This window comes from Centruroides sculpturatus, unplaced genomic scaffold (assembly GCF_000671375.1).
Source record: "Centruroides sculpturatus isolate CEXI.00-Female unplaced genomic scaffold, Cexi_2.0 scaffold1004, whole genome shotgun sequence".
Classification (NCBI taxonomy): Eukaryota; Metazoa; Arthropoda; class Arachnida; order Scorpiones; family Buthidae; genus Centruroides; species Centruroides sculpturatus.
In genome coordinates, this window is record NW_019385295.1 from 16784 (window position 1) to 30623 (window position 13840).

Here is a 13840-nt window from a genome sequence, read left to right on the forward strand (position 1 = left end):
TAGTGGGCGTTCTTTACAAATTTCCATGAGGCACGGTTCCTTTGACTTTTTTGTTCCTATCAATATGCTCTACAGCTCTGTTAAAATCCGAATGGTAAGATTTACCCTCCGAATGAAGAGGTGGCGACCCCCCAAACCGTAGACCCCTGTACTAACAATAAAGTCAAAGGAACCATACCCCTACTCGCGACCCTTCAAGAGATATAAGCCCCTGAAATAATAAATTCCTATTACAAATATACTGAATTATTTATATTGTTATATTGACCAAACAATAATTTATTGGCCAAATAAATAATAAAAATTTATATTGTTAATTTAAATAAGAATTAAAATTGTTAATTTGAATGTTTGAAATATGACACACAATAGGGGTGCCTCTAGTGTCCGTTATCAAACGGTTACGGGACAGACGGATAGATGGATACCCGTTGAATGGGTTATATATATAGATAAATCGTGTAGTTGTAGTTGTCACTGGTACATGTATTCTGTTCCAGAGACTTACGGGTACATATTAATCTGTGTGATGTTCATGTTTTTTAAAGTTTGGTCTTGACAGACATAAGTTAATTCAAGATGGTGATGCGTGAAATATGGACCCTATTGGTGCTTTTAATATGGAACCTGTCTCCTCTGTGGTTCCGTATTACCAACAAATTCAAACCATAAAATAATTTTTGTAAAAGTATTTAGTAGATGAATAAAAAATTAGAAGGAAAATGAAAAAAGTAAAAATATATACCCAACACTATAAATAAGTAAATATAGCTAAATTCTGAAGTTAGTTTGGTTAAAAAAACTGTTTTGGATACATAAAAGTGTTTTTTCAAACTGATTTTTTTTAAATTTTCAGATGCCTAGAACTCAATTGAACAAGAATAACCTTAAGAGACAAACATGGAGCCAGGAATAAATGGCAGAGGCAGTGAGTATGGTTAGGGAAAAGAAAACGGGGCTGAAAAAAGCTGCAAAATTTTACGAAGTGCTGATTTCATTGCTGCAGACAATGCATCAGCAGTGTTTTGCGTGATGATGACTCGATTGATATCCCCTCATCTGTTGCACATAAAGATTGTGCTGATGTTGAAAAGGAGCATTATATTTGTGATTTTTGTAAATGATTAGCTTCTTCTTTGTACATTTCTTTATTATTTTTATTAAATCATTTTTGTGTTAAAATACATTGGAGAAAATAGTTTTGTAATTATTTAACATTCTTTGTACTTTTCTATTTGTTTTTGGATACATGAAAGCATTTTTTGAAAACATACATTAAGGTTCCATATTACCACCTGGTTTTCCCTAAGCCTACTTTCTGACTTTTTGTACAGAAGCCTTCAAAAACCATACTTATAGTTACACTAGCGAAAAATCCAATTAGGAACATTTAGTTTAATAGTTACCAGTACTTTTCGCACAAAAAATGTACGTGTAGTTATGATACTTTGTTTACAATTCACTACAATGTAGTTGGGGTTCCATAATACCACCTTCTCCTCTATTATTGAGATCAGATCAGCATTTCTCAACTCATCTTTATCACAAAACTCTTTTCACCATAGTAAAAAAAAATGTTGGACCCCAGACAATTTTTTTTAACAATTATAGATAAAACAGCAAATAGAAATACCAAAATACAATTTACTGAAAAAAAAGATTAATAATGAAAGCAAATATTAATTACCACTTTGAATTAAGCTATTGCTTAATTAATTCAAAGTGGTAATTAATGTGCAGGATTAAATTATTTTCTTTCAATATTTTGAATAGTGCTAGTATTTGCCTTTTCATTCTCCTTGTCACTAGAAACCTTGTACTTGCTACATTTTTCTACAAAACTCCTTCTCGAGTCAACACGCCATATTTTAACTTGGGCTATACACAATACTAAAGGCAGTATAAATTTATATGATTCTCACTATATCTTTATACAAAAAATACTTAAAATAACATAAAACTATTGTAATGCAAAACTCTAATCATCTTTGATTGATATGCCCATTTTTGTGCTCCAACATACTACAGATGATGGGGCATTAATCTCTCAGGAATACATGATGCTCTTCTGATGTGGATGTCCTGTCTCCAGGGGTGGATCTAGGTTTTTCGGGGCCTAGGGCTTATTGAAGTCCACGAGGCCCCAATTTTTGTTAGATTAATAATCTTTAAATTGAAGTTTAAAATTCGTTTTTAATACAGTAGAGCCTTGATTATCCGACTCAATTGGGGACTGGGGGTTGGTAAGATAATTGAAAAGTCGGATAACCGAAAAGTATGAAAAAATCCATTATTAGTGTAGTATATTATTATATCCCATGTAATTAGTATATCGCTATTAACCTACTTTGCGTTGAATTTTCATCGATGTTAAGCCTAACAAAAATTTTTTAAAATAACAATTGTCGCTATTGTATCATTAAAAATTAGGAAATTAAGCCTCGTTTAAATACTGGCTCCCTTTCATGGTCAAATGAGTGTTGCCAGCTAAAACACGTAAAAATAATATTAAAGTAGCCAAGACATAGCCAAATATTGTAGCGCCACATCACTAGCAGACATTTGAAATTTGCCAACTAGGACGGTCGGTTAACCGAGATGTCGGATAATCGAGGCTCTACTGTAACATCAAAATCAGAGTTGAAATATATTTATTTATGAAATGGTGTTGAATGACAAACTTTATATCAATAAGTGCTCATTGTTAATGAAAAAGAATTAAAAATTTATGATGATAATTCAATTTTTGTGGGCCCAGGGTCCCTATGTAGATTCCTCCTTACCTGTCTCTACTTTTGAAGTATGTACCATCAGACATCTGACTGACCACTCCCATTATTACGTTCAATGTTGCAAGGCTTATGTTGCAGTTATCAACAAATTAAAATCATATTTAATGTTGTATTATTATTATTATTTACACAGATACTTTATAGGGTTATTGTTAAAAATGTTTTTCTAGCTTAAGTTTTACCATTTTTATGGTTTTAATTACCTTGTAAACCATTATATCATGATTTTGGTTCATTCTGTTACTGACAAATTGGTTCCCACTGTTTATAAAGCTACAAATAAATCTAGCATGTGTATAGAAAGTCATAAAAAGACTTGATTTGAGAACTAGAACAATTAAACCTCACATCCCAAAACTGAACTGGTACGTTCATACATCACTAGACTCAATGGATTTTATTGTAGAACTCCAACTTTTATTGGCAGAATCCTAGGTTCCCCAGAACATAAGTTGGGAACTCCTGATTTAGATATTATTGGTTACAGAGAAAGTCCTAAAACATTCATCAACAGTGCATAAAGTATTATACTAACTGGCTATTTCCAAATTCCCAAAATTTAAGTAAGGATATTATATAATATTATTTACCCTATTAATGTGTTGCACAGCAAAATGAGTTTTTATCAGCTTAAAGAGTGTAAAAGTTTGACTTACTCATTAATTAAAAGTGTCCAAAGTTAAAAGGATGGATGTGATAAGTGGATTAGGTCAGGCTCTTTGATATGGGACTAATCCAAAATTTCCTGATTTCCTTCCCAGCTGGGCCAGGAATTTGATCTGACAGTTGTATGTGGCCAGATTTCTCTCCAGGCTGTGCCTAATGGGACAGTAAATTTTTCATTGGTTAGCAACAATTTACTTCCTCTGGCCTGTGCAGTTTGTTAGTTATCTTCTGTTTTTTAAGAATGCTTTTCAGATGCAGGACCAAGAAGCTCCTAAATCATGGTTACCTTGACCATCATAAGACATTTATTGAAACACAGTAATGTGTAATCACCTTCCAGATATGGAAAAGAGATTGATTGTGATGCAGTAAGTCAACAATTCTCAGTTGTTTTAATTTTTAATTATTTAAAGGCTATGTATGGACTTCAATTTTGTCAGAAATTTCATTCTGTGCTAATAAAAATTCATTTTTGTCACCAATTTAAGATTTTTATTCCAAAAATTTGGTTTGGGAGACATTAGCATATATTTGATTTAATATACCAACATTTAAAACTGATGTTTTCTTGTCTGGGGTGTTTATCCAAGGGATTATTGTCCTAGAACCTATCAAGATGTATCTTTGAGTTATGACCCTGACAGACCTGGGAGGTTCTGTTGTAAAAGACTTCCTTAGCAAAGTTCCTGTTAAATTATTTCACAAACTGTTTTACAGAAACTTTTTCTATCTCACTTTACTTGCTTCAATGTTTTGGTACTGTAGCCTGTCAGCACAATTAGGTCAAAGTAGAAAAGTGTCCACTAAAGCCAACAGATAAAATAAAGCATAAAGAAGCACCTATAATTTTCAGAAAGGCAACAACAGCAGCATTCTTTTAGCTAGATGGAATGACAATAGTATTGTCACTCTTATATCAACTGCTTATGGGATTTATTCTCTTTAACACTGATTAGCATATTGCAAAGAATAAATCAGTTGAGGAAACACAAATTCAAATTCTTCAGACAAACAAGATATAATGAGTGACATAGAATGGACAAAACATCAGTAAATATAGAGTAAAGATTTGACGCAAGAAGGATGATGAAGGATTAGGAATTACTGGCCAAAGTTGAGAAATAGACTAAGGAAATCATGGAATAAAGGAGTCAGGAAAAGCATAAAAGAAAGAAAATTGACAAAGAAAATTACAAAAGACAGAGAACAATAGAGAGGTTTTTCCAAGTGTAGAGAAAAACCAGCTGACAGAGGAAAATCCTGAAGAGCAGTAGTAAAAACATTTTTCTATTGTCTTAATTTGAAAAATCTAGATTCAAAATATATTTCAAATAAAATTATAAAATAAAAAATTAAGTAATTTTACTGATTTTAAATTGAAAGTTTTATTTAAACTAGAAAAATTATAGACCAATATTCATTATGTGAACAGTTTTAATGAGTAAAAGGATTCAAAAACATTGAATTACTCAGATCAGCAGCTATTACAGGGTGTAAATGTTTGTCATTAGCTCAATTTGTGTTGAAAGTTGCATAAATTGCATTAAAATTAACAAAAAAAATGAAAAGAATTCACAAATTGAATATATATGTCTTTGCCTCAATTTCTGAGTTGTCATAAAAATTGTTTGTTTCTGAAATTTCCTAACAGAAACTAATCAAAACTTTGTGACTGGCATATTCTAGACAGCTGAAAATATTTCATATATATTTCTGCTGGAAGAGCCTCAAATTGTTATCATTTATTCAATTCACCAGTTAATAAGATTTTTTGTTAACATGAAGATGTTTGAAAATTAAACACATTTTTGCTGATTGATAAAAGTTAAGATAAATAAAATGTAGATAATAATTTAAAAGTTTACAGACTAGATTTAATTTTATACTTAATATTCATTATTATATTATATTCATTTCTACAGCTATCAATAGCTAGCTGATTTAAAAATTGTCTTACTAAACATTTATATATATATATATAAAACAAAATCGTCAAAATACATATTATACAGTAGCTGAATTTTCTTGATTATGTTAAAAAGAAACCATCAAAACATTATGTAAGAAAAAAAAATCCATTTGTATTTTATGGAAATCATTTGTGAATTAAAATATTTTTTGTGTGTTTTACTCCATACTCCATCTTTATGTGCAGACACAAAATTACAATACAAAATTGTATGCTTGGATCTGCAGATTGAGTAGAAAAATTCTAAACAACACTTAATCCAGAAATAAAGCTTTAACTTATATTTTATAGAAATGGATGCAGTCAAACCTCAGGTTTTGTATGCCTCTCTCTTCAAACAATTCAGTTTATGAACAAAATTTTGAACACCATATTTGCCCCAGTTGCCATACAATAACTTGATTGCTGAACAAGCTACTCGGCAAGAGCCAGCCACAGATTAATAGGAGACAGACAGTCAACTTCCTATATTACCTGTGTTAAAGAAAGTTGACAATCTGACCAATCAACAACAGGACTACCAATTTGGAAGTTAGTGGTGTCAAGATTGCCTCACATCATTGGTGATGATGTTATTGACACAAACCATTTATAATGATGGTTTGTGTCAATAACATTTAATTTCAATGCATATGCAGATAAGATACTACTTCCATTTATTGATACATGTCGCAATTAAATTTAAATCAAATTAATTAATAAAAACCACATTAGCTGACATTCACTTAATACAAATGACACCCACGAATCCATGTTTAAAGGTGCTTAACTCAAATTAAATAACAAAAATTTATTAATATAATATTAGCATTTAATTTAATATTTATTAATACTAGGTAGCCAGTTTTAATTAACTGGCTACCTAGTATTAAAACTAAAAATAACATAAATAAAATTAAAACTCTGGTTGTACACCATGACTGAAACAGAAATTAAAACTAAAGTCAAAATTAATTAATTAATTAAAATTTAAATCAAAGTAATTAAAATATAATATTTTAGAAAGTATGGAGTAATTTTTAGAAAGTACAGTACTTGTTTGTCCTGATTGATTGAGTTATATTTCATCCATGCAGAGTTGTGTCTATTTTTTACAGCACTTTTTTGTATAGTGATGATTTTGATTTCATTTGGTGGTGATGGAACATTTTGCTGTTAATATATATATAAAATGAATATAGATATAGATAAATGTATTATATTGCATTTGTAGATATTTTTATGCATGTAATACAGCTAAAAAGGTAAAAAAGACTGTTTTGGGTGTCAAGAACACATTAATCCATATTGTACTGTTTCTTATGTGAAAATTTGCTTTGGTTTGAGAGCAAATTGGTCTTCAAACAACTTTTAGAAATAAAGTAAGTTCAAAAACTGAGGTTTGACTGTATTTTAAATTTAATATCTCAAGGAGTTGAATATTTTTGAAGTATTATGAAGGATAAATGTATTGTTGGTTTAATATTAGTTCATATTATAAAGTATTAATGGTGGATCAATAAATAACCAGCCAAAAGCAACACAGAATAAAAATATTTTAACAGTAATTGCCTTGGTTGTTCAGACAGTTATTCCACCTGACATAACTTATTTATATCTCATTCAAAGAATATAGTGGACACTGGTGGAACCAATCATAGCTTGAACTTTGGTATCCAAGGAAAAATTCACCTACCTTTAGGTGTTTTTTTTTTATTTCTTCAAAAACATGAAAGTCACAGGGAAACAGGACAGCACTATAGAAAGGATGCTCAAGCACCTCCCATTCAAACTGCTGTAGCAGGTCCTTTGTCTTTCTGGCTGTATGAGGGCATGCTTTATCATAAAACATGATAATCCAATTTGTAAATTTTCTGGGATTCCTGTTGAATTTGCATTTGTAACGTAGGCAATGTATTACAGTAGGATGCTGCATTAAATGGCATTTTCATGTTGCATAAACTCAACAAGCAGCAGCCCTAACGGTCAAAAAGAGAAGGTGTATGATGTGGCTGCACGATACAGATATCCTGATTGTTGTTTATCCTTCAGGTTTGTTAGTCCTAAAAATTCTCGTCTACACAGTGGTTCCCAATGGAGTCAGTACCGCCCACTGGTGGGTGTTGAAGAGATCTTATGGGATTGTTTTGGTCCAAGGCAAATTTAGAGGGCATTGAGAACCAACCACCCCCCTGGGCAATACTCACAAGAATGTGCTGAAAAATTTGATTAATATTAAAAATCATCGAACATGTTTCAACAAATAGCTCTAAATGTCTTTTAAGCAAGATCAGTCCATATTAAAAGTAGGTATTGGTACATGATAGCTTTGTTCCTAATACCTTTTTGACTAGTACATGAACGAGTTGCAGCATGCACAGCGCACCACATGGAGTACTACAGTGTGCATGTTCTGGTTCGATCAACAAAGCTTATATTTACAAGTTTGCACAGGTCATGACAAAACTAACATGTACAGAATGTCAAATCTATGCATGTTTTGACAAGTTCATTAAACATTACTATAAATACATGAGGCTTTTTATCCATATGAGATTGTTTCAAAGTTCCTTCAGAGCAAGTGTAAACCTAAAATTTCTGTGCAGTTTCTACAGATCACATTCAAAGGATAACTTATATGGCCCACTTATTAAAAATATGTTTTTGTTGCAATAACTATGTGCCACAGAGGTATGTATGTACTGTACATGTTTACTATTATTATTTGTTTATTATTCTTTTTAGCGACTGACATTAGTAATGTAATTTAAAACTTTCTTAAAATTAAAATTTATTTAATATGGTGAAGGTTGGTCCTGTGGTGGTCACAGAGGATTTTCTTTAATTGTTTTTATTTTTACATATAGACCCATGTCAGATTCAAAGAAAAAATGTAGACAATATAATTTCAAGTATTTGAAATATGGTTTTATTCATGCATCCTTAAACAAGACATTACCAATGTGCCTGATTTGCCAGAGTTTTCTCAAATAAAGCCATGAAACCTTCACGATTAGAACATTTGACCAAAATACACCCTGACAGAAAAGATGATAATTTATCTTACTTTCAAATGCTCAAAGAACAATAATCGCGATGTAACTTTAGCTGGTATGTTTTCAACAGCATAGAAACAAGATAATGATGAGTTATGTGCCTCTTACAACATTTCCTTGCTTATTGCTAAATCGGGAAAACTGCACACTATTGGAGAAGAATCGATACTGTCAGCTGTGGATGAAGTTCTACATACTGTACTGCACAAGCCACCATCTGATATTATTAAAAAAAATCCCATTAAGCAATAATATAGTACAGAGATGAATTGACAAAATGTCTGAGGATATGGAGATTTCTGTAACTGATTTTTTGAAGACTACAGAGTTTTTTTACAGCTTGATGAATCTACTTTACCAAACGTTGAGTCTTTACTTCTTGCATATGTTTGCTTCATAAATATTAAAAAAAACTTGTCAAGAACTATTATTTGCAAAAAAATTAGGAATAGATACTAAAGGAAAATTTATATTTGACATATTGGAACACTGTTTTAAAGAAAAAGGTATTCCTCTGAATAATATTGTTACCATTGTTACCAATAGTGCTCCAGCAATGGTTGGATGATACTGAGAGTTAATTTCATATTTGAAAAAAGGCAGTACCAAATGTAGTCACTGTGCATTATGTAATTTACAGACAACATTTGGTTGCAAAAAACCTTAATGATTGCTTTCATTGCTCACTACAGTATGTAATTACAACAGTTAACAAGAACAAAAGCAATGCGCTCAATGATAGATTGTTTCGAAAACTTTATGATTAAATGACAAAGATTTCAATTGTTTACTACTGCACACAGAGATTCATTGGCTATCAAGGTGTACCTGTCTGAAAAGATTTTATGACCTCTTTGACTTGGTATTATGTTTTTTTGAAAACAAAGATTATTTGTTAAGAGAGAATTTATTGAAATTTAAGAATGATATAGCTTATTTAACTGATTTATATAATAAATTTAATGAAACAAATCTCCAGCTGCAAGGAAATGATTTGAATTTGATCAAAGCAAAGGCAACTATTTCTGAGTTTGTGTCAAAGCGTCCCTTGTACGAACAAAATTTGGGTCAAAGACAATTTTATCACTTTCCAAATCTTTCCTCTGTGGAAACAAATGATGACAATATTCTGGTATTTTGCCAGCATTTGGAAGCATAGAAGACTATACAAATGATTTCAGGATGTCCTTAACATGATCATTTTAGACTGGGTAGTAGAACCTTTCTCAAACATACAAACAGCAGAATTATCACTGCAGGAGGAGTTTATAGAATTTTCAAGAAATGAAGAGTTAAAATTGAAATTAAAAAATGGACATCAAGAATTTTGGCTTCAAGGGCAAATTCCAATATTATATCCGGCTTTATGAGCTGCACCAAAGTTTCTCATTGCATTCCCATCATCATATTTAGCCGAAAGCAGATTTAGCGTAGTCAGCAACTTACTAACAAAGAAAAGAAACAGATAGTCAATAGCAAAATGCAGCAATTTAAGATTGCTGATGACAAATATTGCACTAAATATTGAAAAATTAGTATCATTACACCAGGCTCAGCCCTCTCATTAATAATAATATATTAATTCTTTTAATAACATATATTTGTTAATCAAACTTTCATCAATACATAAATATTGTTAATATCTTAATAAAGTAATTTTAAAAATCTCTCCTTGCTTTTCAATATATAATATAGTATACTTCACCTAAGAGGGGTGCCATCGAATCACTGTTTGAAAAAGTGGGCTATGACCCAAAAAAGTTGGAAAACTATGGGTTACATTATTGATTTCAAGAACAGAAGTTGGCGTGTTTTTTTTCTGAAACAATGAGTAATTTTTATTTTTTTTTTCTGAAAAGGGGCATTAGGCCAAAAGAAGGTTGGAACCTGTGGTCTACAACTTAATCTGGATAAGCATTACAGTGCATGAACAATACACATGTTGCATTTGCTGATGAACTGCAGTGATCTCATAAGCTTCAGCAACTAGGAAACTGATTATGCCATATTGCTCAGCTTTGAATGTTTCCATTTTCCAACACAATTACATGAACGTATGATTCAAGTTATGGCTATTTACCTTATATATAATGTACCTTTTGTGCACAGCATATTTAAATGCAATTTTCTGCTTCACGTGGTTCTTACTGGGTGGTTATTTATTAATCCATTCTTATAATTTCATTTTAACCAATATCAGAAATAAAATATCAAAAACAAAAATAAAAAATGTCAAAGTTACACCTGAATCATTAATTACTATCTACCTTTTTAATCTTATAGTCACTGTTAATCAAATCATCAATATCACCACTCTGTACTGAGGTAATCATAGGAAGTTGAGAAGATTGCTCACTCTGTACTGAAGTAATTATTGGAACTTGAGGAGATATGTCAGGTACTTTTTGAAATGATATCATAGAAACATGGGGTACATGTCCATTATTAACTGATGTAATTATGGGAATTTGAGAATTTTGTATAGAAGTATCTATAGAAACTTTTGGAACTGTAGTAGTCTGAACTGAAGTAGCTGCTGAAGAAGCTTGGGAAACTTGATTTGAAATAAGATGTTCATCCTTAAAATAATTAATTACTATGATTAGGAAAAACATTCATTAGTTTCTACATAATAATAAATTATTCAGAGAAATATTTTTTAGTTAAAAAAATGATAATAAAAATGATTTTAAAAACAAAACATTGTATAGTAAAAATGTTAAATTTTAAATACAGGTAATCCCCGTATAACACGGGAGTTACGTTCCAAAAAATTGCAGTGTTATGCGAATCCGTGTTATACGTGCAACAAAGAACTAATGCAAAAAGGGGGGTTAGGTTCCAAAAATTAAAAAACATGCTGTTAAATCCTTATTTAAATCAAATTTATTCATTTTTTTTTCATAGGTAAAATACTTATTTATTTAATGATAAGTAAAATATTTACTTATTATTTAAATAAATATTTTACCAGAGGATTATTCATCCCAGATGATGATCTCAGCATGAGCATCATCAACTGGTAAGATTTTGGGTGTGTTCGTTAATAGCGGTCGCTCTGCAATGGGAGTGCGCCGCTGTTTGTAGGCATTTAGGAATGACAGTGGAAGAAAGATGGCAGCGCCCACACTATCGATAGTATCGTGATGGAGGAATCTATAATTCTAAAATAAGCTTTTAGAGGCAAAACAAGGGTCCAAATTGTAAAATTTAACCATTAAATGGATTATTTGTTAAAAGAGCATTCAAAGTAGTCATGAAAACAATTAGAATGCTTGCGCGAAGTTGCGCGGAGGTATAAAAGAACACACCCTTTATTACATTTCATGTTGTGCAAGGGTTTTACCCAATTCCTGAACCGTATTAGAGTGCTATAAAAGCACCATGTTATATGGGGATGTTCTCAATTTTCAAACCATATTAGAATGAATCCATGCTATAGAAGTGCCATGTTATACAGGGGTTACCTGTATATGATAAATAATGAAAAATAATTTAGTCAGTCAATTTTAATTTCTATGTGTTTATAGTAATAAGAATTTTTAGTTTGCAAAAGTAATAATAAAATTTTAAAATATTTTTGATTTACATATTCATACACTATTGTTGAGAATTTTGAAAAAGTTATATCATCATTTTAATACTTATTAGTTTATGACTTTTTAGTCATTACTTGTACATATACTTTTTATTCTACATTTGTAACTTTTTACAAAAATTTTTGTTAGCAATTTTGTCTATAAACATGTTTACATATTTTTAATCTCTATTATTAACATTAATGTTAAATTTTAAAATAAAATTAACTATCCAATCTGAAGTATACTGCTCAAACACACACAAGTATAATAAAAATATACAAAAAATTTATTAGAGAGGTTGCAGCTGTCGTATTCAGCAAAAAACGTGAACAGCAGACGATCGAGCACCACCATCTGGCAATTCTAGATGGTCGATAATGGTGTTCACTATGTCTAGCATGGCAAGTAGACGATCGGTTTAAACTTCATTTTTTTTTGTGTTTGGAGTTAAAATTATGACCTATTTTATTAAAATAATGATTATTTAAGCATTTACAAATAATATTGTAAAGAAACAGATGATTTTAATCCAAAAATTTTTTAATTATTCAATTTTTTAGCAAGTGATGCAAAGTGCTTATAGAATTTACATATATTTGCCTTCATAACAGCTTATCTTAAGGTAGGTTTGTTCTTCCATGGCATCTTCTACCATCAACAGCGTAATACATTTGTAAATTTCTAAAAATAATTTTCCAAATTTATATAAGCCACTACTTCCCTTGACAAAAGTATGAGGTAGTCCTATCGTCCGATCACACAGTAGGAGACACCACGCTAATTAAAAATAATTATTTAGTGTTATTAAACATCCTATAAATACTTTAAAATAGTTTAATTTGTTTATTTACTTTCGCTGGTGACCCTCAATGTTAAATGTATCCGCCAATTTTTCAACAAATTTCCCGTGAGTCAATGTGCAACGTTCACTGAGTCATGATATTGTGAACGTGCGCTGCAACGATTTTTTCTTGGAGTTAAAACGTAAACAGTGTACTCCTGCTTGCCATGTAGAAGTAATGTTTGAACTTGCACCTCAACCTCTCTATTATATATTCACACATTATATTGATAATTTTAACAGTATAATAAATTTAAAAAATGTTCTTACATTACTTGGAAGAATCACTTCTTCTACTTCTTGTTTTATTTGACTTACAGGAATAGGATGAATGATTTCAGGAGGAGAAATTAATTTTATATTATCAGTTTTATTTCCTGTTTCATTAGAAGGCTTTGGCAAGATTCTAACATAAATTTTATCTGAAAATCATGAGAAAATTAATACATTATGAAAATTATCATAAAAATTAATTTACCCATCTTAATTAATAATGATGGTTATATGTATAAAAATATTTATATTTTTAAAACATATAAATAATATTAATTATTACCTAAGTTGAAATAAATCCATATTTGTGACTTCTTGGTTATAAAGAATTTGACACAAAAATAGAATTCAGTGAAGAAGTTCAATTCAAGTTCTAATTCAATTTAATATTTTCAAGGCTTTCTGTTATTGAAAATGTTAAATAATTGATCAGAAAATTTAATCCTGAACAAATAGCATAATTGTTGAATTTTAATTCTAAGTACACTTTTTGAACATAACTTTTATATGGTATAGCTAGCATACAGCAAGATGCTAGATCACAAGATTATCTAAACTGCTTTAAAAATGCAAAACACAAATATTAATTTACTAATTTATAAATGTGTATATGTGTGTGTGTGTATACTGCATATTGCACAGAAATTTATGTATTAAAAAAGTAGTTTTATCTAAACTTCATT

At 30.4% G+C, this 13840-nt stretch overlaps 1 protein-coding gene across 3 annotated transcripts in view; it reads right to left on the minus strand.

Annotated features, from left to right (window-relative positions):
* The window catches only part of LOC111637281 (tigger transposable element-derived protein 1-like), a 22186-nt gene extending 8510 nt beyond the window's left edge, over nucleotides 1-13676 (minus strand). Inside the window, exons 1-4 of one of the 3 annotated variants that reach the window (XM_023382753.1) lie at nucleotides 13441-13615; nucleotides 13155-13306; nucleotides 10730-11041; nucleotides 6463-6579 (exon numbers count right to left, since the gene is read on the minus strand). In XM_023382753.1, the coding sequence (XP_023238521.1) occupies nucleotides 6463-6579; nucleotides 10730-10882 (270 nt within the window). In that variant the 5' untranslated portion in view covers nucleotides 10883-11041; nucleotides 13155-13306; nucleotides 13441-13615. Of the gene's footprint in view, nucleotides 1-6462; nucleotides 6580-10729; nucleotides 11042-13154; nucleotides 13307-13440 lie in introns of all 3 variants that reach the window. The other 2 variants (XM_023382751.1, XM_023382752.1) reach the window with 2 other exon arrangements.
* Between the last annotated feature and the right edge of the window lie 164 nt (nucleotides 13677-13840).